This window comes from Zootermopsis nevadensis, unplaced genomic scaffold (assembly GCF_977971745.1).
Source record: "Zootermopsis nevadensis isolate Lab colony 2312 unplaced genomic scaffold, Znev_1.0 Znev_ptg000021l, whole genome shotgun sequence".
NCBI classification, from domain to species: Eukaryota; Metazoa; Arthropoda; class Insecta; order Blattodea; family Termopsidae; genus Zootermopsis; species Zootermopsis nevadensis.
In genome coordinates, this window is record NW_028259153.1 from 21,605,171 (window position 1) to 21,632,765 (window position 27,595).

Consider the following 27,595-nt stretch of genomic DNA (forward strand, 5'->3'; position numbering starts at 1 on the left):
AGGGATCATGGTGCTGAAAATGGTGTTATTGATATTGGTAACGAGGGGGTGAGGCAAGGGAAGGTCAGTCTTGTGTTTATAAGCAGAGAGTAGTGTGGTCGCGAAGCTGCTGTGCATATTGCATGTGATATTTGGTTTGGACAGACGACACATCACGATGAGACTATCACCGAAGGTTTTAACAAACATTACCAAAATGTTAGACTTTTATTCACAATTTAACCCTTCTCCGCTTTCCATCAAGCAATTCATCGATTTTGGTAAGCCGTATGGATATTTATTTTGCATGCATACTTCTCATATCAGATTAATTTAGGCAGCATAAATGTTGTTACTTAATTGCAGGAGCAACATGTTTATCAGGAGAGGAGCGCTGCTACGTTTATGTAATAGAAATGTTGGAATAGAATACAATAGAATTTATTTACATTCCACAGATCCTTCATAGGCCTAAACCAAGAATAAACAACATGTCATGATAATGTATAATAGTTTTGAGTTAATTCGAGTTTCGTCAATTTCAAGTTCCTGTTTTCCGTGTTTTTAATTTACTTAGAATTTATGGACTTTTGTTACTGTTAGTGACCTCAGAGTACTTCTAGTGGCTGTGTTAGCGTTACATAATATCGGAAGTACAAGCAGCGTCATAAAACAACCAAATAAACCACTTGCAAGTTACTTATGTTTCCCAATCGTTTTCGTAACGTTACGATTATTGCATACCATTTAGTTTCTGGGGATGCCTATTAGCATAGTGGGAGTATGGAGTGGACTTTTTCAGCGAATTTTAGAATAGAATTCTTATACATTCCGTAAATTCTTCATAGGCCCAAGGCAAGGATGCACAACATGACATAGCATAAATACAATACTTGTTTCTAATATAATATAAATTATAGTTTAAGTAGTTATGACAGTAATTATAGTCAACTACAGTGTTACCACAAAAGTAATTACACAAGAAAATATAGCCATTATTGCAGCTGAGAATTTTTGGTAGAGGTAATTTTTAATTTTATTTTGGGAGTAGGAGTGAGATAGGAGGTGCCTTGAACTTCTTTATATTGTGATTCAAACTTTTATAGTGGGGATATATATATATATATTACTGACCATTCGAGTACAGTAAACTCTTTCTTGATATTTGCTTGGCACATGAAGGTTATGTCTGTATCTTGTACTTATTATTGTGGATATCTGAGTTGGTTCTTTGTTCACTATAAAAGATAATTTAGTTGTATTGTTCCCATAAATTGTACCTAGATTAACACAATTTTTGTTGGTAGTACAAAATTTCATTAAGTTTGTTTTGTCAAAATTTAATGTGAGTTTGATGGCTTTAAACCATTTGTTCAAGCTAGCAAAGACATCACTCATGTAAATTTGGAAACAATTTCTGGATGTGAAGTAATAATATTGGTATCATCCACAAAACGTGTGGGTTTAGACTGAGAGTTGTTGATAATAATATATAAAGAAAAACAGAGGACCCAGTATTGAACCTTGAGGAACTCCATATTTTATCAAGCCCCAATTTCAGTAGGTCCTATTATTTTAATCTCATGATTTTATTTCTGTTTTTTTGCCTTCTGTTAGGAAGATGTGATTGAAACAACTGACCAGCTGTATTTCTAATCCCTTAAAAATGTAGTTTTGACAGTAATAATTAATGATTTTCATTTTTTGAGTTTAAAAGCCACTAACTCTCTTGTATTTGACTTTCTCAAATATTTTAGAGAAAGCTGTTAGTAATGAAACTGGTCTGTTAGATTATGCATGATATTTTCCCCTTTCTTATTTAGTGGTTTAACTTTTTAACATTTAAGTCATTCTGGAAAAGAATCCTGCCATTGATTGTTTACAAAGGCAACCAAAACTTAGTCTGCTCAGCTTTTGAGTAAAATTGTTGATATTTCATCATAACCACATGATTTTTTTTAGGGAATTTCAGTATAACTACTTGGGTAAACTTTTCACGACAGGCAACAATTTACAAAAAAAAAGTTTGTTTTTAAAGCACATTAAACTTTTTAGGCGTTAAACATAAGTACATTTTGTATTTCGTGTTTCGTATGACTCTCACGGTAATCAGCGATTATTTCCTTAAACAGCGTTAACCAGTCTATGTACGTAATGGTGAAGAGTTGTGTTTTCTTCGCGGTACGGACTGAATTCTTAAATATTTAGATGAGCTTCGGCTTTAAATTGTTAAGTGCTGTCAGCAGTCCAAATATACGACTCTGTTCATTGTCGTGTGCTTAGTTCGAGTAGATTTTCAATAATAGATTTGTATCCGAAATAGATAAATCATAACAGTGGATAAGAACGCGCTTGGACCTGAACACCGGAGGGGAGTGACAGTCTTCTGTCGGTAAAACTGTTCTTACAGCATTACCTAACGTTTCGAATCACGAGAAACTCTTCTGCGATATTCCTGATTCGTATTCACCTCGTGACGATTTCGCCCCGCCTTAGTTGACGTCAAAGCCATCCGACAGTTGTTGGCAGATTGCTCTGAGAAGATGGGGGAAGTGTCCGCGCTGTGAAAATATTCGCCCCGGATGGTCCTTCATACGCCCAAAGAAAATAGAATCACAATTTCTCAAAGATGGCCTCTCGCATACCAAAATTAACCAGATTCTAATTACGACGTCGCAGTATTAAGACGCGACAGAGAGAGACGAACGGACAATGCTGCATTACGTCAGAAATTGAAAGGCACATTTAATACTTTACAGCCCCCTGGTAACTGTATGTACCATCTGCTTTAACAGTCAGCAACTTTACATTTCGTATCTTTATGTTCCGTATTTTTCTCAGAATAAACAGAGATTATTTTCTTAAACAGCGTTAACCAGTTGATCTATGTAACGGTGAAGAGTCGTGTTTTCTTTGCGGTACGGACTGAATTCTTAAAATGTGATGCGTTCTCTGTGGGGCTGGCAGATGATATCTGCACGATTCAACTTTAGAAAGAGGATGGATTTTGATAACATTTGGTGTTGACGTGTCATTGGAGATTACACTAAACTCTTTAATTTTTAATTTACTACTATCGATTAAATCAACATGGCGGACGAATGAACGTGTGAGGTGGAAGTTTGGAGATACAATTATACAAATTTACAATACTTAACAAGTATATATAAACACGTGATTTTTAAAGGTGGGAGGTGTTTCGTTTTGCGAATACTTTTTCTTTAAAATTATCAGATTTGAGACATTTAATCATTAGATGTACATCGCATTTATTTATTATTTTTGTAATATGCGTAAAAACAAATAAGGTCTTCTGTTTGAAAGTACGCTGTTCTGTCAACAGTCGGCTTTCGAATAAAGAAATTAATCTGAAACGTATTTTTATGTTCTTCGTTGACAATGAGGGCATTGCGTAAATTGGATTTGCATTTCGATTCAGTTTATTTTATGAATAAGATAAGTAGGAAGTCGTTAATGGTTATATCTTATGTTGAAATACGCGTATGTTTTTACATCATGTGCTATCTATTGCTACTCTTGTACGGGTGATATCTTTTGAACATCTGCGTAGTGATTCAACTGTTTATCGGATTCTTATTGTTGACAGGGCAGACGGCATTGGATTTGTGTTAGAAACTGATCAAATAATGTATTCTGAAATATATGAGCTGCTTTGTTAAGACTTTTCAATAATGTAATACTTCACATTTTCCAGTCGTTGTTTGGAATGGTTTTCGTAGAAGTGAAGATGTAGATTGTAATTTTCTGGGCTGTGGCACGAGGTATAACACATTGTTAATTGTAGACAGCCTTATCTTTTTTTTTTCTTTGAGTGGTTTGGTGGATAATACAGGTAGACGTAACCTGGTTCGGCGCAAACAACGCACAAAATAATGTACAAAAATAAACGTGTCTTTTGGCGCGAAGAGTCCACTGGCTTTGACTCACACTTAAGTAGTGCAGTTTCTGTATTCGGGATTATGCACCTGTTTCTTGACGTCATCGCAGGTGAGTTTATTTGGTACGGAATGTCCCGTCTAAAACGCAACCCAAACTAATACACATAAGCCCTTTTATACACAGAGTAACTAAACCAATTACAATACTGAATTCACGAACAGCAGAAATCGATTTCGAACGTGAATTTGTGTTCGAGAATGAACACGCGTTCCGCTCGGAAAACCCGGAAGATCGAATCTGCTTAGGTTCTGCGCATCTGGCGTGAACAGCGGCCTAGCAACTAGTGTGACCTTGATTTTAGGAGATTTTATTACACGGAAGGTGGGCCTGCTTCTGAGTTCGTGATTGTTGTTGTTCATAGTTTATTTAACGATGTTTTTTTTAAAAATAACAATATAACGGCGAATGAGAAGATGACAGTGGATAATGAATTGGTAAGGACGTGGAAGGAAGCGGTCGTGGCCTAATTTAAGGTTATTTCCCGGCACTTGAGGGACTGAGGAAAACAAGTCCGAGATTTCCCCGGTTCATATCTCCAGTGTGCCAGACACTCAACTACGACGTTCGGTGGGAATGATGTTGAGTAGCCTTTAAATCGGTACACAAATGTATTTCGGACCGTAGTGCATCTGCACTGGCGAGCAAGGACACTGTGCTGTCTGCCTCGAGCGCAGCGGGATGTTACGTCACTCCAAAAGTGCGATCACAACAATTATTTTCTCGAGGCTATCCGCAACTCTTTGAACCTGAACGCCTAAGAGCCTGCACCCTGAATACGTTTGGGGGAGGGACACCATAAACATTTCCAACACGCAATATGGATTCAGAAGGAGCTTCTGAGGATGTTACGGCGGTCATTATGGAGGTGGCTACAATCAACATCAGGGCGCCCTGATGATGGAGGCGGAAAGCACCTCCGAAACATCAGCAAACGTCTATCAGACTACACGGCGCTACAACCCAGAAGACTGCCATCTTGTTTCTAACTAATTTGTCATTGTTCCACGAATATTTTTTTCAGTATGTAAGACTTGAGGTTCTCACAGCGGTGAGCATGAAGATTTCTGTCTTCTGGGTTATTGCGCTGTGTAGTCTGGTCGATGTTAACCAACGTTTCAGAGGTCATACTGCCTCCGTCATCAGAGTATGAAGATTTCCGTCTTCTGGGTTGTTGCGCTGTGTAGTCTGGTCGATGTTAACCAACGTTTCGGAGGTCATACTGCCTCCGTCATCAGGGCGATTAAAAATATGAAGATTTCCGTCTTCTGGGTTGTTGCGCCGTGTAGTCTGGTCGATGTTTACCAACGTTTCAGAGGTCATACTGCCTCCGTCATCAGGGCGATGAGTATGAAGATTTCTGTCTTCTGGGTTGTTGCGCTGTGTGATGATTCATCGCCCTGATGACGGAGGCAGTATGACCTCTGAAACGTTGGTTAACATCTACCAGACTACACAGCGCAACAACCCAGAAGACAGAAATCTTCATTTTTTCCAGTAGCTTGGACTGTACAGAGTCAAATGATTGAATGAGTAATGAATTTTAAATGGATGGTCCCTGTTTCGATAATGACGTAGGCGAAACGCACAGTTTTATCCTGGCCCTTGTAACCGTACAATTCCTTTCTTACGTGTTTCCATATAAAGGCTATGACGCATCAAGGCCTGCCATTTATTTTGGTTCTTCGAACCTGTAAAATAATACTGACCTAAAAATTACGTAATTACACCCCCCCCCCCTCCTAAAAAGCGGGCCGAAACGCTTTGAGTGGAGGAATAACCTCTGTAGTTATCTAACCATGATCTTCTGACTACTTCATTATTAATTCGGCCTTCAGTATGACGGCCGATAACTGGCTCTAACTGGAACAAGATTGTGCTTGGTGTGCGATTTTGCGTGAACCGGTTTTAATTCGCCAAAGATCACGTTCATTACCTAATTTCAGCGATAACTAACTGGAATTCTTTAAGAGATGATAAAGTTGCGTCATATTGTGATAAATATATATTTGTTTAAATCTTGTCAGTCTAATCACAATAAAATTGCTATCAAATATTAAAATATTACCATAATTAACATTTAAATATTTAAAATATATTAAATGATGTTCTCTATCGAAATGTTAGATTTACATGAGATCATTACTTTTTACACGACATGTTTCAGTTCTAAAAGAACCATCTTCAGGTGTATAAAATTATATAAACTTAAACTTAAATGTTAATTATGGTAATATTTTAATATTTGATAGGAATTTTATTGTGATTAGACTGACAAGATTTAAACAAATTAAACAAATAAACGGAATTCTTTAATCAGAGTGATAGAATCATATGATAAAATGCAGATTGAGCGTCAATCATTTTACTGTACTTAAGAAACTAGGGAGCCCGTGGCTGAACTGAAATTAACGAAATTTAGTATGGACGTTTTGAAAACAATGTGCTCTGGAAGATATTTGGAGCTAGGAAGGATAAAATAAGTAGGGAATTTAGAATATTACATAACGAGGAGCTGCGTGAATTCCAGAGGTCACCTAGCATAAGTGAGAATAGCGAAATCTAGAAGGCTACGATGGACTGGACGTGTAGTACGCATGAGGGGTGCAATACAGAGTTTTGGTGGGTAATCCTTCTGCAAGACGACCACTGGGTAGACCAAGAAGGAGACGGGAGGATAACATTAAGATGGATCTTTGGGGAGCTGGGCTGTGAGGATGGAAAATGGATGGATCGTGTCCGGTGGCGGGCTTTGGTGTTGTCGGTGTTGGACCTGAGAGTTCTGCTAGTTAATATGAACGTTGTGTCACTGGTGAGAAATCAAACATCTTTGTGTTTGGCTGCCTGCACTCGGTAATATTGACGAGAGAGTAGCTTAAATTTGTGAGGTGTAAGACTATGGTTGCCAGTGCGCATCCTACTCTGCGCATCCGTAACGTAACGTAACCTAACCTAACCTAACCTAACCCGTCTTGCTGAGGTTTACGGAACAAAATACACATTGTCGAAGGAGTTTTTACATAATCTATCTGGGGCTGTTTGTCGTTTGCTTCGTTATAAACTGTCTTATCAGTTATCACTTTGTTTTCTTGATCCAGTTCTGTTGTATCGTACTGCGTATCTCATCACCTTGACATAAATATTTATACTTCTGCAATTCAAACTGTATTCACTCCAGTCCATTTTGTCAGTGTATCTCCAAATGATCAGATGATTATTATATCCTCACCTTCAAATTTACATACAAATAAATTTAGTTTAAGCACTGAACGTCGCGATGAAGTAGCCAACACTCCTTCGTATTTGGAAAGTCCCGGGTTCAAATATTTGCTCGGATATCGAAAATTCTAATGATATTTTTCGTGGTTTTCTTTGAATCCTCCATGACAGTGTCCTTTCCACATCCTCTACAAGTTATTATTCATTAATCGTCCTATCTTTTTACGCTGTAAGGTCTGAACTATTGAAAGCGTCATTAAATAAATATAACAACATGCAGTGATAGTTGGTTATAGTCTTTTGTAGAAACTATGTTGTCTTGTACGTGGTTACAACTTTTAAAAATCCGGAAGAGAACAATCGATATCTGACCGCAACGATTGCTTCAGATGTCACAAATTCAACGTAAAATTTCCAGAAATATATTTTTTTCCACCGACAACTGTTTATTAAATTTGTAAACTGTCCAGTAAGTGTTTTACAATTGGTATGTAAATATTTTCTATTCTGTTTAACCCTTTAAAACTCGCACGCAGCATTCCCCACTTCGGAACCTCATTAACTTTTCGATACCCCTGCCAATTATTTCCACCCTCAGCACACGTGTGTTGTGGGCGGTCTAATCAGCCCCTTGCAGGCGCATCTGTGTCCTAAAATTATGCGAGGTGTGCGCAACATTTTCAGGGTCGTATTGGAAAATACGAAGCTCGTCTGAGGGTAAAATTGAGATTCTGATACCAGACAATTCCTCAACCGGTACATCACGAGTTTGGGTTTTAGGTTTGAAAACATTTGTATTCAAATGCGTTTCTACGTATTGGACAGTATTTCACCAGTGAGATTTTGTTCCGTGACGTTCATTGGCAGATTCGATCTGAAACTTCTGCAAGCCAGAATATTTCCGTTTTCCTTTAACGCCTTGAAGCCTACGCTCGTCTAAATAATATTTAAGAATTCAGTCCGTACCGCGAAGAAAACACTTCACTTCACCATTACGAAAATCAACTGGTTAACCCTTTGAAGCCTACGCTCGTCTAAATAATATTTAAGAATTCAGTTCGTACCGCGAAGAAAACACAAGACTTCACCATTACGAAGATAAACTCGTTGACGCTGTTTAAGGAAATGATCGCTGTTTACAGCGAGAATCACACGAAACTCATTTATACAAAATGAAATTATTCATTATTGAATCAGGTGGTATATATAGTTACCATTGGGCTTTAGAGCATTAATTACACGTTGAAGAGTTTAGAATTGAATAATTTTTTTTAAAAATATTTATTTACATTCTTTTGTTGCGACGTTTTAGAATGTAATTTAAATTATTGTAATGTTTGTCTGTCACTAATGTTTACTCCTAAATGTTGTTAGTATGAACAATTATTTGTCGGTATTTTATGTATTATATAAATCACAACAGACAGGTGTACGTATTGATTGTCCGTAACCTACATAAGAACTTGCACTATCTTACGTAATACGAATACATACAGAATTGAACACACCGGTTCTCCTTTAAAGTAATGACATTGCACATTTTCGTGAACCGTGAGTTGTTTTTTTTCCCAAACATTGAAACCGAATAATTTAGAGTTGGAAGTTAATGTAGAGTAGTGAAAGACTACATTTAACGCAATTGCGTTTTACAGTAAAACATTTCGTTTATATTATTCAAGCTTTAGTGGTCTGGAATCGAACTATAAGCCACACACTTCATTTCATTGTAACTGCATGTTTTGCCCCCCTAATGTGTATTTATTATTATTATTATTTAGTGTTCTGTCTGACGACAGGTCCATATGAACAGGATCCTTCCATCCTTTTCTCGGACTGGGACCTGTTCATACACGTTCTTGGCAGATGATCCAGAAGTGGTTTGCCATTGCCTTCTTCTGTGTGTGAATGGAGTAATTGTTGGGATGCCACGGAGGAAAACTCCGTGTTGCCTAGACCACGGCAATGCACAACACAAGTTATAAATTCGGGCACCGCCGGGAATCGAACCCGAGACCCCCAGGATTACAAGGCCAGCGTTCTAACCGCTATTAAGTGTTCTGTCTGACGACAGGTCCATATGAACAGGATCCTTCCATCCTTTTCTCGGACTGGGACCTGTTCATATACGTTCTTGGCAGATGATCCAGAAGTGGTTTGCCATTGCCTTCTTCTGTGTGTGAATGGAGTAATTGTTGGGATGCCACGGAGGAAAACTCCGTGTTGCCTAGACCACGGCCCTGCCCAACACAAGTTATAAATTCGAACCCGAGACCCCAGGATTACAAGGCCAGCGTTCTAACCGCTAGACCACCGCGGAATTACAGACCCCCGCCTCAGGGGTGAGAAATTGGGGTCACGTCCTGTGGCATATAGTGCGCACCAAATTATCGAAAATATTTCGAACAAAAGTTTTAAACGTCGTAGATGTAGACGGCATGTTCCTCCAAAACATTGACCATCTACCTGCACGTCCATACAGTGTTACGACCCAGAACACCATCATCGACATTTCTACCGCCTTGAGAACAGAGCGGTTAAATGTGAACACCTAAGAATGTTATACAGGGTGATGCAAAAGTTAAGATACGCTGGTCGTTATCGCAGGCTGAAAAGTTTGCGTCATTGTGGAAGGCTGCCATTTTGAATACTTGAAATAAAATAAATTTTACGTTTGTGCTTCTAGTCATGAGAAGTTGTTACATGCAAAATCATTGAGGGAAAACATCGACTGTTCATATGCTAATTACCTCCACGACTGCCTAGCACAGGGACAACTGATCTTATTTTTACCGAAAGGAAAACTGGATTTTCGAAATTTGTTGTGGGTATTTTTTTTTTTTTGCTTTTCTCTCGTTTTCCTTTTTCCGCAAGCTATTTAAAGCAGAAATGCCCCTCATTCGACATCAGCGATGACAGAGTTGTAAAAGATTTCGTCAGCTCGTTGTGTGACTTGTCCAATGACGTCAGCACAAGATTTGTGTTGCTTCAGTTTTGACGTCTGAACCCTAATCTTGCGGAAGCAATGACGCCCGAGTTCACGAATAAACAATACACCGTAAGATTTCAGATTCTCAAGGCGACGAGTGTGAGAATTAAGATGGCGGACTTCTGGGTTGTAGAACCTCGAAGTCCGACGTTTCAGAGGCGCTTCCTAATGCCATTCCCGGACTGTAGCCCGTTTCAGTATTGAATGAATTTCCGACGTTTCGGATACTTCCTCTAACCGACGTTTCAGACATTTTTGAAATGCAATCCGTACTGATACAGTCGATCGTGTTAGAATATTCCATCGCTCTCAGTCGGCTTGAATGTTACAGCTCAGTTATGGCTGAGCTCAAAGGTCGATTGTTCCAAGGGACCAACTACCCAGACAGCCACCTCCTCCCCCAATTCAAAGCAGCTGCTTGGACTACTTAGGGGTGTACAACCACGTGGCTCTTTCCCACATTGTCAAGGGGGCGCTGATTTTTGTTATTTTACGACGCTGTATCAACTACCATGACTTTGTATGAGAGATGGTAGGATAAATATAATTGTCTGGCTTTTCTAACCCACGTCTTCAGCTGAGCTGCCTCAAAAATCAAATTTATATGCAGTTATAGTGTGTTTGAGTATTGTGGCTACTAGTTGTTGACAAGCGCAATGTTTCTGTGACAGGCTGTGCTCCAGCTATCGTCATGGAGTGGATCTTATAAACTCTGAACTGCTGTCAGTGTGTCAGATACCATCCACTCCTCTCGGCTCAGTGACTGGACCCTAGTTACATGGATACGTGTCGTTCTGATTGTTTACAAACTTTACTTTCACCTCGACGATTGTGTTATAAGGCCGTCAAATTTTTTATTAGAAACGTCACACATTCATCTGTTATTCGCCTTGATGTCCAGTCCATTGCAGACATGTTTTCGTGGTTTTTCTCAGCCTTTTCAGGATAATTCTGGGATATTACCACCTCCTTTCCAATTCATAAAAATGTATCATCTGTCTGAGCTTCTGAGTGCGTCGTAAAATAATCTACAAATAACAACATACATGCATGAATTTTCACCACGTCTAAAAATTCTTGGAATAAATGTAGTACTTCATAATTATACTGTAAAAATTACGCAAGATTTCGAACATATAAGAAATGTCTACATATGACTCAAGGCAAATTGGTCATTTAACCCTTTGAAGCCTACGCTCGTCTAAATAATATTTAAGAATTCAGCCCGTACCGCGAAGAAAACACTTCACTTCACCATTACGAAGATCAGCTGGTTAACCCTTTGAAGCCTAAGCTCGTCTAAATAATATTAAAGAATTCAGTCCGTACCGCGAAGAAAACACAACTCTTCACCATTACAAAGATCAACTGGTTAACCCTATGAATCCGCATCTCGTCTAAATACAAATTCAGACCGTACCGCGAAGAAAACACAGGACTTCACCATTACGAAGATCAGCTGGTTAACGCTGTTTAAGGAAATAATCTCGGTTTACAGCGAGAATCCTACGAAATACAAATACACTTCGTGGACAATATAAAAAGTTAATGAAAACACATGGCATATATATTAACCACTGAGCTTTAGAGACGAGATAAGGCTCCGTCTGTTATTGATGAGACGTCGTGAGTTCAAGGTCGACCGCGGTGGACGGAGGGACTGAGTAAGACAAGCCCCTCGTCGTTTTGACCTTGAAATTGCGCCAGGAACTTTTTTCTTCTTTCGAATACGACGAAGTTGGAGAAGACAAACCAGGTTCATGCTACTTACAGACGATCTATAGTTCATGGGCAATCGAAACTACGTATTACAATTGATAACAACGCTGCAATGGGGCAACATTTCATTATTTTTTGTCCTTTCACAAAGGCATGTGTGATAAGATTAGACAATAAGTCAGCTGAGACACTACGTAGCAGGCTTGTTTTAGAACTTCGATATTCGTAAGTTCACAAAATCCCATCATCCGTTCATATCTTAAGCCAGATTAATCAAATCCACAACCTCTGACCCTCCTTCCTTTAGATACATTTTAATATTATCCTCCCCATCTACGCCAGGGCATTCCACGAGTCTATTCGCTTCAAAGCTTCTGACCGATATTTTGTATCCATCTTCGCCATGCGCGCCACATAACCCAGTTATCTCATTATTTAATTAATCAGTCTAATAATATCTGGTGCAGAGTACACATTATGAAATTTTTTTTCCAGCGGGTATAAATTTTTCCCACGGTAATCTGTTCTCAAATACCACAAATTTATGTTCATGTTTATGCTCCGCGTACTATATACAATTTCCCTCACGTTACGTCACGAATGTTAGACATGGCTACCTCTACGTGAAATGCTATGACGCCGTAGGCAATCAAAAAAGACTTTGGACATGGCCCGGGACCGCCCAGAGTCTAACCACGCCTTCTCTGCTGATATACGGACGTCATAGTAATTAAAGTTCAAGTGGTGTGAAAATAAATATAAAGAAGACCAAAGTGGTTTATTAGATTGTGACTTCTTGAGACTACAAGTCAAAGTTCTCATGTTTGTGATATGGCACATGGTCGTAATAATTAGCATTGTTTGCCTCGTCCCTGGGCGTGTGACTTTTTCATGACGTCACGGATTTCAGTTATTGATTGTTAAATATAATTATCAGTAAACGCACGTAAGAATACAAGTATTTGCAAACGAGGCTACGTGACGTCTTATTTGTCATGACTCCTCTTTAAAGATAAACTTTCAAAGCCTTTAAGTAGGGCAAAGTTACGAATGTATTGTAACTTAACAATGTTTTCATACAAAACTGTTGTACCGGTGGGGTAATTACTGAAAATTTGGGAACCCCTCAAGAGGGGGTCTTATTGGAGTGTTTTCAACGCCCAGGAAATTTTATATTTTCCAAAACTCGATAACCATTCTTCATTGTAACGCAAGTGTAGATCCCACCTCAGAAGTTCGTTCGTCCGCTACACTGCTATAGCCGATTTTAGGTAACTGAACAGTGCGATTTGAGGATAGACCCCGGTGGCATAACATCCATACCAAATTTCGTCCAAGTCCGTCTAGCATTTCTCGAGTTGAAATATGGACAGGCGTAGTCAGCCCCATGCATGTTAATTTAAAGCACATCCTTCGAAAGAACACATAATAAGCAGCTGTTTGGTACAAGACGTAATAGAATATGACAGTGATGATTCTTGAACCATTACAGGTAGAATGTGAATCTTTAAAGCAAATGTACAGATTTTAATGGGCTTTGAACATGTTTATACATTTTATACCAAACTGGTGACATTTCAGCTGAAATGTTTTGAGCATATTTGGTGGCAGCTTCGGTTATAGCCTGGACCAAATTAAAATGTTGCTCATCACTATGTCTGAATACATTTTCCTTCCAAATCCACACCCAAGACCCAGACATGCCCAGAATGTCCCCGTGTGTTCAAATTGTAACTTAGTGATCTGTAACGTGTCCTGAACCATTCTAACGTACTCGTTGTTACTTATATTGGCAGGACTGAGCGCATGTCAACACAAGTCATTTGTGTTCCTGAGGAAGGAACTACCAGTTAGGTTAGCCAACATCATGAAGGAGATACGGCTCTTGCCAGACAATTTGTTGCGCATGCCAAGTGTCAACCTTGTCAACGACTGGTACGTGCGCAGTTTTGAGGAGATATTGGAGTATGAGAAGACAGATGCCAGTGACGAAGTGTTGGACAGGTAAAGTGCAATCACAGTTGATACCCTGAGAGGCATTCTTTGCTCATAAACATTTTTCAGGAAAAAGGTACAGCATGATTTTTAATATTACTCATACAAATTGGAGTTTAAATTTGTTCTTTGTATATTCAAGAAGCCATGGGATGAGGAGGAGAGGCGAAGCCATGTCCAGGCCAATAAGAAAGAGCCCTTTTTAGGATACCACAAATGGCTGGTCAGAACAGAGAAAAAGTTACCCATTTAAGGGATATTCTGTGGCTTTTGTTTCAGGTTCTGTCAGGGATTGGTAAAGATAAGAAACCGCCACACAGACGTGGTGCAAACAATGGCACAGGGTGTGCTAGAACTGAAGGAGTCTCATAAAATAGACCACCAGGTAGAGAACAGCATCCAGTACTTTCTGGACCGATTCTACATGTCGCGCATCAGCATCCGCATGCTCATCAACCAGCACAGTGAGTTCTTAATTTGTACTTAAACCGTTTATTTAGGTGCGTGTGTGTGATAACGACTAAAATTTTACTGTTTCCGCTCGACCGCCGCTAACTTACTATGCTGACAGACATCATTACAGCTTTCTGCATGTTCCAGGTACGCTTTAATTATGTTCACTTCTGCATCTTGCGATAAGAATACCAGTTTCTGTGATTGGCCTATCATGAAGTGCCAATAAGTAGAATGTATTTTGTTTGGGGATATATTATTCACGTTAATAACTTCGTGATAGCCGTTTATCCTGTAGTTTAATTTAGAAGAATTTAAACTATGATGTTGGAGGTTATGTTTTCCCAAAATACATTCATCATCATCAGCCTTGAGAGTGTTTATAGCAGGAAACAAGCTGATATGTACATTAATTGTAATAATGTGTAATTGCTAATATAACCATAGTCTGTGAAGATGCTGAATGTATTGTCTTCTTGTAACTAACTCCATGGAGCAGAGGGCTAATAGTCATTTTGTTAGTAAATACATTCCCTATTACCTGTAGGTTCAGCCTTGTAGATCCTGAACTAGAGAAAATATTCATTTACATTAACAAGCATTTATATGTTTTCCATTCTGTATATTTGGACTCTTTACTTCTGTTGGAGAAAAAAAAATCCTGGGTGCAAAATCCATTCATGTTGCTTAAAGTCATGCCAATTGAAGATGATGAGAAATTAACATTACTTCAATGAAGTGAAAATTCAATGAACTTTCCTATATTAATTTCTAGGTCAAAGTCATTGAAGAATCCCAGGCGTGTTGAATGTACAGGAAGCGAGCTACTCCCCTTTCCCATAACAATCCTGAGTGAACTTGGGACTTTTATGGTGTACTTCTACAGAAACAAGTTACCAGAGTGGATTGGATGTGGTAACTAACAAAGATCCATAAATTTTGTATCATACCAGAACTGTCCTGTTGTTTTTCTTTATTATTTTTTTTTATATTTTTTTACACAGGTGACTTTTGTTTTGACATAGGTTCCGTCATTTTCCAAAACCACAATCTTTATGTGTTATAAATATTTGGTAAAGGTGTTAAGAATAATTGTAAGTATATAAAAATATTTAGATAAGGAATGTCGATGCAAACCGTGCTTTTATAATACTGGAATGATTTATAACACCCATTATGATGTGACAACTTGTTGATGCTTGCAGCGCTGTTGTTTGGTGGACAGCTAAATGACAGTCGTCATGTGGGCTGCATTGACCCGCAGTGTGACCTGGTAGGTGTCGTGAAGGATGCGTACGAGAATGCAAGGTTTCTATGTGACCAGTACTACCTCGCTTCACCAGACCTCATAGTCAAGGAACACAATGGTCAGTCGCTTGTATAGCGATAGTTTCATTTTGTCAGTGTTTATCTTCTGGGTTGTAACTGAAGATGGAGGTAGCCTGTTCATTGGAATGTTGGTGTCAACCTACAGGTCTATATGGCATTACAACCCAGAAGACCAGCACTGATGTCTTTAGTATCATGGGCACCTCAGACTGAAAGAACATCTTTTGGAGACTAAGACGCAATGGATTTAATTAAACTAGGTTATGAAGATTTTGAGAGACTCGGGGTTAAATTCAATGACGAAGTTGTAAGTGATGTATGAGGTAGCCATTCAAAATATGAAAAATGTGTCAGCTGATGATATGCAATGTGTGTCACAGGCTTGGTGGCGAATGGTGAGCTAGATGGCACACAGGAGTGCCATGACCAGGGTTCAGGTACCGCAGTGTTCACCTCCCTAACCTTGCCAGTATGTTTGCTAGAGTGCTTTCTGATGTATGCATTTTTAATTGCTCTAATCTGTTTGGCAGAGTGTAGAATTTACCTGTGCTACTCATCCATTTTACTTTGTGAAGTTCAGGTAATGTTTATGTGATAGTGTAGAACAGTGGCCCCCAACGCAGTGCCCGCGGGCGCCAAGGCTTTTTTGAATGCCATCGTTGTTACAGAAAGAGGTCATACTGAATAATGAAGGCCGTTCAACCACGAACATCATAAAATCAAAGCGCAGATCTCGACTTACTGACGCCTGTCTTGACGATCGTTTGCGAGCAGCAACAACATCCTACACTCCCAAATTTGAAAAACTGGCCGATGAAATGCAGCGCCAAACATCGCACTAACTTCCCACTTGAGTAATAATAATTGTACTTATAAAACTACGTATTCTTGATTGCACGGTTTCTTGTATCATTAAACGTCGTGTTGTTTTGTGTATTATTTGGTGTCCATATCTTATTTGTCCAGAGAAAAGGAAATTTGGCTTTGTTAATTGGTTGGTGCCCGCCACGATCTCATAAAATCTCAAATGTGCCCGTAGGCACAAAAAGGTTGGGGACCACTGGTGTAGAATATCTAACCTTTATTAGATGACCACAGCTGCCATATAGTGTGTGATTTAGTGTAGCCCTAACACAAGCACGAATATTACTGCTAAGTTAATCTGTCTTCGTGTTTAATTAACCTTTATCGTCCATGCTTCATAGAATATTCCAGCTGGCTGTACATCACATCGAATGAGCATTGCAGCTGCCTTTATATGCGCATCAGAGTAATATACCACTAAACTGTTAACTCTAGTATTAAAACCTCATTGGCAGCCCTGCAGTATGGAGGTTTATGATAAAGCTTTAAGAATGTCTTCGTAGTCTGTTGGCTGATTCGTGTTTAAATGAAGTTCCAACATTTCAGAAGTTCTCCAGCTGAAAGATTGTGGTTGGAGTACCAGGTGTACTGACTGAGGTGTTTACATTTAAGGCCCTTCAATGACATTTCATGTTCATTATAAAAAGCCTCTATTTTTCTATCCTATTCTTAAATTCTTAACACCTCATCATTCAGAACTGTTGTCACTTCTCTCTCAGTGCCTTAGAGCCATTAAATTCACACAGATTAAACAAATCGAGGAAAGAAATAACTGACTCATTCCATGTCAATATGGACTGAAAAGAGTATTCATTCCAGATATATTTTGGGGGGAAATTCAAGTGATACTCTGACTCTGCTGGCAAGCCTGTTGCTCACAGACCCATCATAGGGATGTTTTGTATGATCATGTTATTCTTGGATAACTGGATTCATTTGAGAACACTGTAGAAGACCAAGTGACTATAAATTAATAAAATAGCGTAATGAAATAGTTGACAAACATGGAGGAGGGTTCAAAAGAAGAGAGAACTTCTTATCATAAGACTGCAGAAATACAAATGGATATTGTTGACAACTGATGGTTAATGAGAGAAACTCACCGTTTGCCCATTACCGAAGTTAGAACTCTTTCTTCAAGCATAGCATTTGTCTCTGCCTTCCATTTATAATGCAGCTTCGTACAGCTGATAGTGTCATTAATGAACATAATTAATCAGTTTTGTTGACTGTTCTGTTCTCAACAGAGCTCGAACATGGTGTGCCAATCAAGATAGTGTATGTCCCCTCACACCTCTACCACATGCTGTTTGAGCTGTTCAAAAATTCAATGCGGGCTGTCATTGAGCACCACGGCTCGAATGCGGAGCACCATCCTCCAATAGAGGTCACCGTCGTAAGAGGCAGAGAGGACATCTGTGTCAAGGTACCAATAACACTTCCTGTGTGTCGTGACCCCCGACATTTCCATAATTTGTGGGATGTACGTATATATGTGTTAATATTCACTCTAGCAACCCTCACCCAGGCTAAGATCTTAAAAAAAAATAATTTTAATTCTTGGCCTTTGTACTGAAATATATACTATTCTTGTTACAGATGTCAGATTTAGGTGGGGGCATTCCCCGCAGTCAGACAGATCTGCTCTTCAACTACATGTACTCCACTGCACCGCAGCCTCCCAAATCCGATGCCCACACTGTACCACTGGCCGGTAGGTACCCAGTCTCCTATCATTTCATTGGAACAGTTTTAGTGCTGGTAAAGCAAGCAAATATTCCATTTTCCTACCTTTCAATTAAATCTCTTTAGCCATCATCATCATCTGTAGCCATTTGCATCTGATGGATTTATATTAGCATGTGATCTATGATTAATGATCATCCCATCTCATTTAGTGCTACATAATCTGTACACTTGAAACAGTACCAGTCATGAAGTGGCAAGACTGTTTTCCGTGTTACAGGATATGGGTATGGCCTCCCCATCGCTCGTCTCTACGCTCGCTATTTCCATGGCGACCTCATCTTGCTGTCATGTGAAGGCTATGGGACAGACACCATCATCTACATGAAGGTATGGTGTCATGACACCTGTTCCCTGTCATTTCATATTCCTTGTTACCAGGGCTGAAAGTGGGAATACACATGGGTGGACACCTGTTGGCATTGTCCACAGAAACTGTTATAAGTGCATGCAGATATTGTGGATAGTGCTGAAAAAGATGATAATGACCGTCAACATTTCTTGATTTCAGTAGTTGGCAGTCCTTAGTTAATTTTATATCATGTTCCCAGATAGGTCATATAAGATGATACTATTCAGTACGACTGATGCATATCTGTGATAGTGTCTGGCGGCTCCGAAATTATTTCGTATTGCGCGTTGCAGGCCCTGTCAAATGAAGCCAACGAACTGCTACCGATTTTCAACAAGACGTCCACCAAGCACTATCGTGCAACAGTTTCAACAGGTGACTGGAGTAACGCGAATTCTTCTATGGGAATCCGCCACATGACTACCACTAAGCCTCGCAGACAGACTAGGAAGCAGAATGAAACCATGCACGCACAGTGCTAACCCCCAGTGCCATTAGCTAATTTTGGACCTAGTTTTGTGTCGCTCAGGACTTCGCTTTACACAACAAGACTGCATTGAATAGTCTTGAGAACGTGAAGCATGTCTATGATGAACATGTAGCGCAGGCATACATAATTATGTTAGTGCCACTAATACATTTCAGTAACTGATTTCAATTATTGTTTTCCCTCTCATTTTGTCTAGAATTTTCACTTATTTTCAGAGAAAATATGCCACGTGATGGCTTTCAAAATGGCTATAATGCTTAATTACATTCTTTAGAGCTACAGAGTATTTTATTCGTGAAATGTTCGAGTGACATCTCCAAGTGGAATTTGTGATGCTGTTAACGTGAACGTGGCACTACAATTTTGAACTGTAGGATCATATTTGTGAGCGACGACTGTCACAAGCTTCAGTCACAGCACCACGACAACATGTAACACTATAATTTTACACTGCGTGTACTACATGTAATGAAAACTGGGCCCATATCTCCTTCATGTTGTTGGCACTGGAGGTAGACTTTGTACAGATATTTAGTCAAGAATATTTTTTGTTTTCACACTCTCCTTATGTTGACCCTCCAGCAAAAGCCCTGCTGTAATATTCAATACGTTATTTCAGTTTTAATGACTTCACAATTACTACTCATTAATAATCGACTAGTTATAAGAAAGTGCTAATGGCCTATTTCAAAAATTAAAAAAGCTATAGAAACTGCTGTGGACATATCAATACCATCGCACATTCCATTTTTTTGAGAACATTGTACCTCATGTTACAATGTCCACACTGGACTCAGAAGTTCTTGTCCATCTTTCTTTTAATGCTGTACAAGTGCGTGAGGTGTAGTTGGGTTTAAGATAGAATAACATGCACCACGTTTGTTTGGTTCCGTTTTATTATTACATTACTGCGGCTACGAGCAAACCTGGACGTCACGACTAAGGACTGTCACTGTTCAGTTACAGGCAGCGAGAAATGTTACGAATATTAGCACAATTTTTGTCAGCCTGCCCTTTATATTTCCTCGTGGCTTAGAAATAAACTGAGAAACATCACACGTATTGAGGTCAGTCTTCCTGTAACACAGCTGGAGGGTTGATGGATGGGTAGCAGAGATTTGCACGGTCAGATTCATTTACCAGGACGACGACGGTCCGTGAATCCCTGAATTTTCAGGGATCAAATATGCAGATGATCATGTTGTATGGTAGCATAAATCTCATGAATTGTATATAATTAAGTCCATCAAGATTCATTATTCACAGGTATGAGGTTTTCAGGTCACAAAAAAGTCTGTGGGCTGAGCAAGAAAAGGAATTTTATGTTTCCTTTTATCATCTCAAATAATATTACCCTAGAAAAAAGAGTATCTATGTTGAGTTAGAAGATGCAGAGACTTTGCCAAGTACTGTATCAAAAGAGGCCTGAATTCTGAACATCTTTTTGAACAGTCTGTCTGACACGAAGGGTTCCAAGCATGTTATTATTATTATTATTATGATTTATTTACTGCAATTTGGTCTGCACGCGGTGGCAGTGGTTATGAAATAACCTTTTCCGTATTATTTTCATTATTAAATTATTGCATGGAATACTTACTCCTCTCATACATTCTAAAAGCTAAGCCATTTCTACCTCTTTAACTTGTTTTCAGCCACTTGTGAACTCTGTCCTATTAAAAAAAAAAACTTTTTCAGTTTATCATGTAGTCTTTGTGCTCAAACTGAATTTTTGTGAAATTTCTCAGAAACTATGTGACATTTCAGGTTTTCATACTGGTGTAGATTTGGACTATTGAATGAGACAGCGAGAGTAATTTTCACATACATTTTTAAACACAGATTATTCACAGCAGTTGATCAGGATTTCTCAGTGAGATATCACATTGATATTATGAAAATTGTTTGTATGTATTTAACATCCCTTACACAAATTTGAGATTTATTGTATTCATTTCAAACAAAATGTTACACAAAATAACGATTATGCAATCAACAGAACTTTTGTACATTGTAGGAGGTCCCCCCCCCCCCTCCCCAATAACTGCTGTTATGTAGGATTTGAGGTTTTCACAGCGGTGAGTCTGAAGATTGACGTCTTCTGGGTTGTTGCGCCGTGCAGCGATCGCCGTGATGACGCAGACAGTATGACCTCTGAAACTATGGAAATACAGCAGACTACATGGCGTAACAACCCAGAAGACAGCAATCTTCAACTGCTGTTATGTTTTGACTTTGAAACCTCATACTAAAGTCAAACTTTAATGTGAGATTTGAAGTTCTTAGGGTGAAGATGTTGATGTTGGTATTCTGGATTGTAATGTTGTGTGGACTTACAGATATATACCAGTGTTTCAGAGACTGTTAAATTTTACACGAAGCCAAAGATAGATAAATTAACTTTGTCCGAGCCTTGTTTAAAAAACCTAAAACCATCAGATATTTTGTAAATCTACTCTGTTTCATTGAACTTGTTATTTTATATGTTGTATATTACGTGGTATGTTATATCATCACATTACAGCCATGTGTATATTGTCTTACGCCGCCATCAGTGCTGTTATTGTTTTCAAGCATACGTTAACATGTTTTTTCATTCTTATTTCATAATAAATTTTATGGTCTGTTTGTCGCATGTACCATTCATTAGCCGTTGTCAGTGACAGTCATCAGCGACATTCACATCTACAGAAACTTGGTTACAAAGATGGCAGTATTGGTGGGGCTACACATGAAATGGTTATGTGGAGAATTTACCATTTCATGATTTTATCGTAAAATGATGTGGTCTGCAACATATCAGATTTCTGTCACTTCATTTCCTGGTATATTGGCCATTAAGGAATAATGGCAAGATGGGAAGTTCATTGTGAGATTTGTTATTTATTTGCCAGGAGCTTTCTGAAAACTGTATTGGCAACTGGCTTTGCATATGTTCATCCTGTCACTCAAGATATATTCTTCAGCCGTGACTGGGTGAGTGAACTAGGTCAACAGAAGTACATATTTCTAGATTCGGTAGTATGGCACGGGAATGTTATACCACTGAACTGATGTATAATAATAATTAGGTAGTTTTATATATTTTTTATTATTTGTTTATGTATTTTATTGATAGAAATGTTTTGTTCGACACTGTACATTATGGAACATATATATGTATTTGGAACACATACACACATTTCTTATTACAAAATTTTAGCAGTACTTTATACGTAGTATAACATATTAAATTCTTGTCCATCTGTTGGGGTTTCGTGCCTGCTTATGAAGTGCATTTTGGCTGCATAGTAAACACATGACGGCGATTATGATTACACCAACATAATACTCCATTTGCCTGGCGTTGATGCTTTATATTTAATTTCATCTGCTCCTAATACCTTGATGGTCTCATATCCATTCTGTAAATATTTAAAGATCTCTAAAGCAATGTAACACTGCAACACATGGAATATATGTTCCTATGTAATCACTTATAATGTTCATAGAGTCAGTGATGATATACCCACATAGGAATGCAACAAAGAGGACAGACTAATAATACCACTTAACTTCTTGCTGAGCCCTATACACAAAATAATATTCACTGCCAAAATTAATCAAATATTGTCTTCCAAAAATCAAATCAGTTCCGATGTCTGTGTGCACATTGTTTGACTAGTATTAAGACTTCAATGACATTATTTCATTTCATCGGGCAGTATGACAGCAATAATTTATTTTATAACCTAATGACTTAACTCTGTGGTATTTGTTGGTACATTTCTGAATGAAAGGTTATGGGAAGGGAAATTATTTTAAAATAGCATTTTAGCAAGTTTGTCCTGTTTGGCCAAGGAACGATGCATTCCTTTACTTGACTAAATAAGAAATATAAAGATTTTTCCAACATATATATATGTGGTCAGAAAACAGTGATTTAAAAGCAAGTATATGATTCTACTTCAATCTGTACATGACACAGCAATCTTTGTTTCAGCATGTAGAATATTTTTGGGTACCTGTAAAAAAATTTCTTCTGTACCTTGATAGAAATAAACAGTTAACACTTTTGTGTGTTAGAGAGTCAGTGACATGAAACCAGAATAATAGCCCTTGTTTTGTGTTTTGAAGACCACCTATTAGTTTCATCATGTCCGTCTGCAACTAACAGAATCGTGATTACTACAAAAAGAAATTGCAAACAAGTTCTGACATACAAGGCATAAGCATAATCTCCATCAGGTAAACGCTAACCTCACTAGTTATGAGAAAGATACTATGCTGGGATAAAATTATTCATTACTCTTCCAAATAGCATTAAAAGTGTATCTCATTATATAAAAGTAAGCCAGCAATTAGAGATTATCTTTTATCTCATTCCTACTCTATAGTGGAAATTACTAAGTACTGTAAATATTTATGTAAATAAATACAAAAGTGTGCTATTTGGTAATTAGTCTACCAAGTGTTAACATTAATGTTCCACATCCTTGACTTTTAATATGAAAGATCAGTGGAATGTAAAATTTTAATTCCAGTATTAAAATTAGTATGGTATACATGTATAAAATGTTGTGTAGATATTTAAATTTCAGGATCTGCTTTACTCACGTGTGACTGTTATATATATATATTTTATTCCTTTGGTAGGTGCTGAGAAAAGTTACTGCGTAATTCATTGCTACTGTACGAGAATTTGCAACTTTCATTGACACTGGTTTGTTCCATGATCCACTACATTTTAGGATCTCGCAAGGTGTTCACCCGGAGACAAAAATGTCTTAAATGAAGGTTATATGATCCATAAATTACTCATAATACATCTTATGTAAAATTCGGTAATGATAAAATCATTGGTTTAGGAATAATACCTAATCATCTGCTCGATTTATAATTAATTGAATACACCTACAGACAGACTTCGTGTGTGGACAAAACACGATTCTAATGTCAAGATCAAATTCATTACAGGTTAACAAAACCAAATTAAAAAACCTACCTGCAAATTGCATTTTTAATTTTAGAATCTGCAGTAGATACTGTTTTATGTGCATTTCACATATTAAAATATAAACATAAAAATGCAATATATGTTGAAACATGTCTTTAGTATGTAAATTTACGATCACACGTACGTTCATACAAAAAGTGAGGGCATATCCGTGTAACCTAAAATTTAATTTACTATATACGTTTTATTAAGGGGTACAAACTACTCAAATTTCATTAAAAGAAAACGATTCCATCTGGAGAAGATCAATTACAGACGAACAGGGGGGAACTAATAGGTGCTTATGCGTTGTTATGAAATAAATATAAAAACGTCAAAGCCAATTATAATGCCAACATCAGAAAATATAACCATACACTTGCAACACCAATGGTTTCCAAAATCAAGTTTTGTAGTCGATGTAACAACGACCTCAATTTTGGGCATGCACCGTTCCTTGTTTCACCCGCTCGCCACGTTGAGGCACAGGATATGAGCGGGGCCTGCAACATAACAAAACAAACAGGAAACCCTCTTTAAGAACGGCAACAAACACAAACTGGAGGCTAGAAACTTTACACAATGGAAACTTACCTTTGGTGCTGTTATTCTTGATGGCTTCTTTTCTTTTTTCAGATCTGTGTTTCAATGAGCAAATTCTGTACTCTGCATGTTCGATCATGGAAGGCGTGTAATTGAGAATAATTTTAACAGATACAACTCAATGAAATTTAAAATATCCAGAATTATAAGCAGTCCATTGTGAACAACAGAAATACAGATGGCTCAAGGAGATTATCCACTACGGAGTATTCTTAGCAGACTGAGAAATAATCGACGGTTTACCCTGATGAATAATTACGCTGGATTGAAACCGAAAATTAAATGAGAATATACAAGATCTTCTTGCCCTAAAAATTTTAAATTTCTTTGGCTGAAAACCAATATCATACATCATCTCGAAACGATGATTCATTGAATTCGGAAAAAAACGCCTCAAAAACATTATCCAATTAACGATGTTCCCCTTACATGCCATGAATGTTTATGCAAATAATTCGTTACTGTAATGAGTCTACTGTAAATTAATTTTCAAACACTGCCGCGTCAGTCAAAATTACTGTTTACGTGAAATCCTAATTCCGCGATATTTACCAACACTTTACGTGTGAAATGTATATGATTAAAATTTCTTGATTAGTTGCAATATACAAAGCTCGAATACACATATTATTCTCATACGCAAAGCCTTTCTTCGGTGTAACAGCCAACATTCGATGTCTTTCTCTACATGCTGAAATACAAGGTCATTTTATAAAATCACAATACATAAAAAGAAGCAATGTGTCACTATATAAAATTCGATGTGTGTTGTCTGTAGATCCAGACAATCTTTCAACAGTGAAGTGAAAGACTGATAAAACCAAAACTATATTTTGTGTTTTATTGAATCTTTAGCCAAGCAATGCGAGTTATTCACGGACAGAGTTTTCAAAAAGTTCTTTTTTGTCTCTGTCCTCCTCGCACTGATTTCATTGGTCGTGCCGACTGAACCTGTCAAGTTGACCACCCTGTGATTAAAAAAAAACACACACACAGAAATACCCTCCTAAATGAACGTCCATTACGCCATGGACACAAAAGCTAAGTTCACGCGACCTAACATGGGCACCTATCGGGGAGGGCAGGGAGGACACTTACAAACTATAAAAAAAAGTATAAAGTGCACAGGGTTGCCAACTTGACCTTAACCTAACATGCCCTTGGTCGTTGCGGGCGCCGCGTCAAATACAAGTTGCCTGGCACGGACCGACGTGGTTATCGTTGGCAACCTGGGGCCTGGCTGCTTTGATAAGACCGTGCCGATGCTATGGCGTACAAGATTTGCCGCGAGCACCCAGCCCATCCTCCAGCGGATGGGTCCTCAAACTCTAGGGGTTCGGCCGACACTGGTTTTTGTCTTCTTAACGTTACTCTTTGCGCGTTGCTCCTCTTGTCGTGGTCCCCGGTTCGACGTCTGCCGCTGATAATCCAAGGAAATGGCACAACACTTATCACAAACACACGCACAAAGTCACAGCAAAACACTTTATTCTTACGTAACGTGAAGACGAACGCGTAGTCGATTCTCGAAATTCTGAACCGCGGACAATACCGAATTCATGCGATCTCTAAGGGGCTTTGAAATCCGTGATATAATCAGTCTGTAACACTGCATTAATAACCGTTTTTGAATCAACAGCGAAAATGTCATTAATAGTGCAACAATTAACGTAATGCTAATTTTGTATAAAGTCTTACGACAGTCAATTCAGTGTGATGAAAAAAGACAATTATACAGTTGTTTTGAAAAAGCTGCCTGTCCAAATGACACTCGCGAACCACGCACTGCCAACCTGCCTGCCTGCCTGCCACAGAGATAAGCTGCTTCTTAATTTTGTGCTTTGACTTGAGAATTATGCACAAATGCGTCCGTTCGGAAAACAAATAAATTATATCGTGAAGCTACCTTAGGCCTACTCGTTAAAATAGCGTAGGCCTCATGTAATACACGTTTTTATAAAGGGCTTCTAAGGGCAAAGGGATTGTTCAAAAGCAAATATTTTGTTTCTCTAAACATACAAAAAATAAAAGGAAGGTTGTGATGGACTGGTCACTTAGCTTCTTTCTGAAGAAGACCGTAAGAAACCTGGGCGAAACAGGACGATTTGTAGGAATACTGTCATTTCACTAAGTTTTAAATTTATAATTCTTCCAGAAGAAGACCATAAGAAACCTGGGCGAAACAGGACGATTTGTAGGAATACTGTCATTTCACGTAGTTTTAAATTTATAATTCTTCCTGAAGAAGACCATAAGAAACCTGGGCGAAACAGGACGATTTGTAGGAATACTGTCATTTCACTAAGTTTTAAATTTATAATTCTTCCTGAAGAAGACCATAAGAAACCTGGGCGAAACAGGACGATTTGTAGGAATACTGTCATTTCACGTAGTTTTAAATTTATAATTTTTCCTGAAGAAGACCATAAGAAACCTGGGCGAAACAGGACGATTTGTAGGAATACTGTCATTTCACGTAGTTTTAAATTTATAATTTTTCCTGAAGAAGACCATAAGAAACCTGGGCGAAACAGGACGATTTGTAGAAAGACTGTCGTTTGGCATTTGATGAAGTTTTAAAATGATAGTGCGATGTTTTTAGAATTTCTGGACATGTTAGAAATAAACTGTAGCTTTTGTGCGAACTCTTGCCGAACCGCATATAACTAAGAAAATTTATGAAATGGAACTTCGTTTGTTTTAATTCAAAATCTGTGTTAGAAAAGAAAATTAAAGTAATCTAATAAACGCACTGATATTTCAAGAGAGAAAAATCATATTTTTTTTAGAAAAAAATCCTAAGCAGTTTAGTATGGCAATGGGCACATATGAATGAACAAATCATGTAATGTTAGTATTTGCCGGCCATGCATGAGGAAAGAATCAAAAAACTGGAAGAAGAAATAAATAGTAGTTTTGTTAGAGTGT

General features: G+C 38.2%; 1 protein-coding gene and 1 long non-coding RNA gene across 5 annotated transcripts; one reads left to right on the top strand and one right to left on the bottom strand.

The window, feature by feature from the left end:
- Positions 1-9: 9 nt before the first annotated feature.
- On the top strand, positions 10-21,717 carry Pdk (pyruvate dehydrogenase kinase). Of its 4 annotated transcripts, none has more exons than XM_022064576.2 (9): positions 10-260; positions 13,657-13,864; positions 14,135-14,319; positions 15,514-15,675; positions 16,018-16,074; positions 17,749-17,927; positions 18,101-18,215; positions 18,468-18,577; positions 18,893-21,717. In XM_022064576.2, the coding sequence occupies exons 1-9, from the start codon at positions 158-160 to the stop codon at positions 19,079-19,081; spliced, it is 1,308 nt and encodes a 435-aa protein (XP_021920268.1). In that variant the 5' UTR covers positions 10-157; the 3' UTR covers positions 19,082-21,717. The 4 variants fall into 4 exon arrangements, with proteins under 4 accessions (XP_021920268.1, XP_021920269.1, XP_021920271.1 ...); XM_022064579.2 differs by lacking the exon at positions 10-260 and adding an exon at positions 12,601-13,131; XM_022064578.2 differs by lacking the exon at positions 10-260 and adding an exon at positions 13,143-13,352.
- Positions 21,718-22,161: 444 nt separating this feature from the next.
- Positions 22,162-24,066, bottom strand: LOC110830101 (uncharacterized). The gene is made up of 2 exons (XR_002543174.1): positions 23,094-24,066; positions 22,162-22,493 (listed from the first exon to the last, which is right to left on the bottom strand). It is a non-coding gene; the product is annotated as an uncharacterized LOC110830101 (long non-coding RNA).
- Positions 24,067-27,595: the final 3,529 nt, after the last annotated feature.

Coding starts and splice junctions, on each gene's coding strand:
- Pdk (XM_022064576.2), top strand. CDS start 158: ATGAGACTATCACCGAAGGTTTTAACAAACATTACCAAAATGTTAGAC. Junction 261..13,656: donor CAAGCAATTCATCGATTTTG/GTAAGCCGTATG, acceptor TTATATTGGCAG/GACTGAGCGCATGTCAACAC. Junction 17,928..18,100: donor GAGAGGACATCTGTGTCAAG/GTACCAATAACA, acceptor TTCTTGTTACAG/ATGTCAGATTTAGGTGGGGG.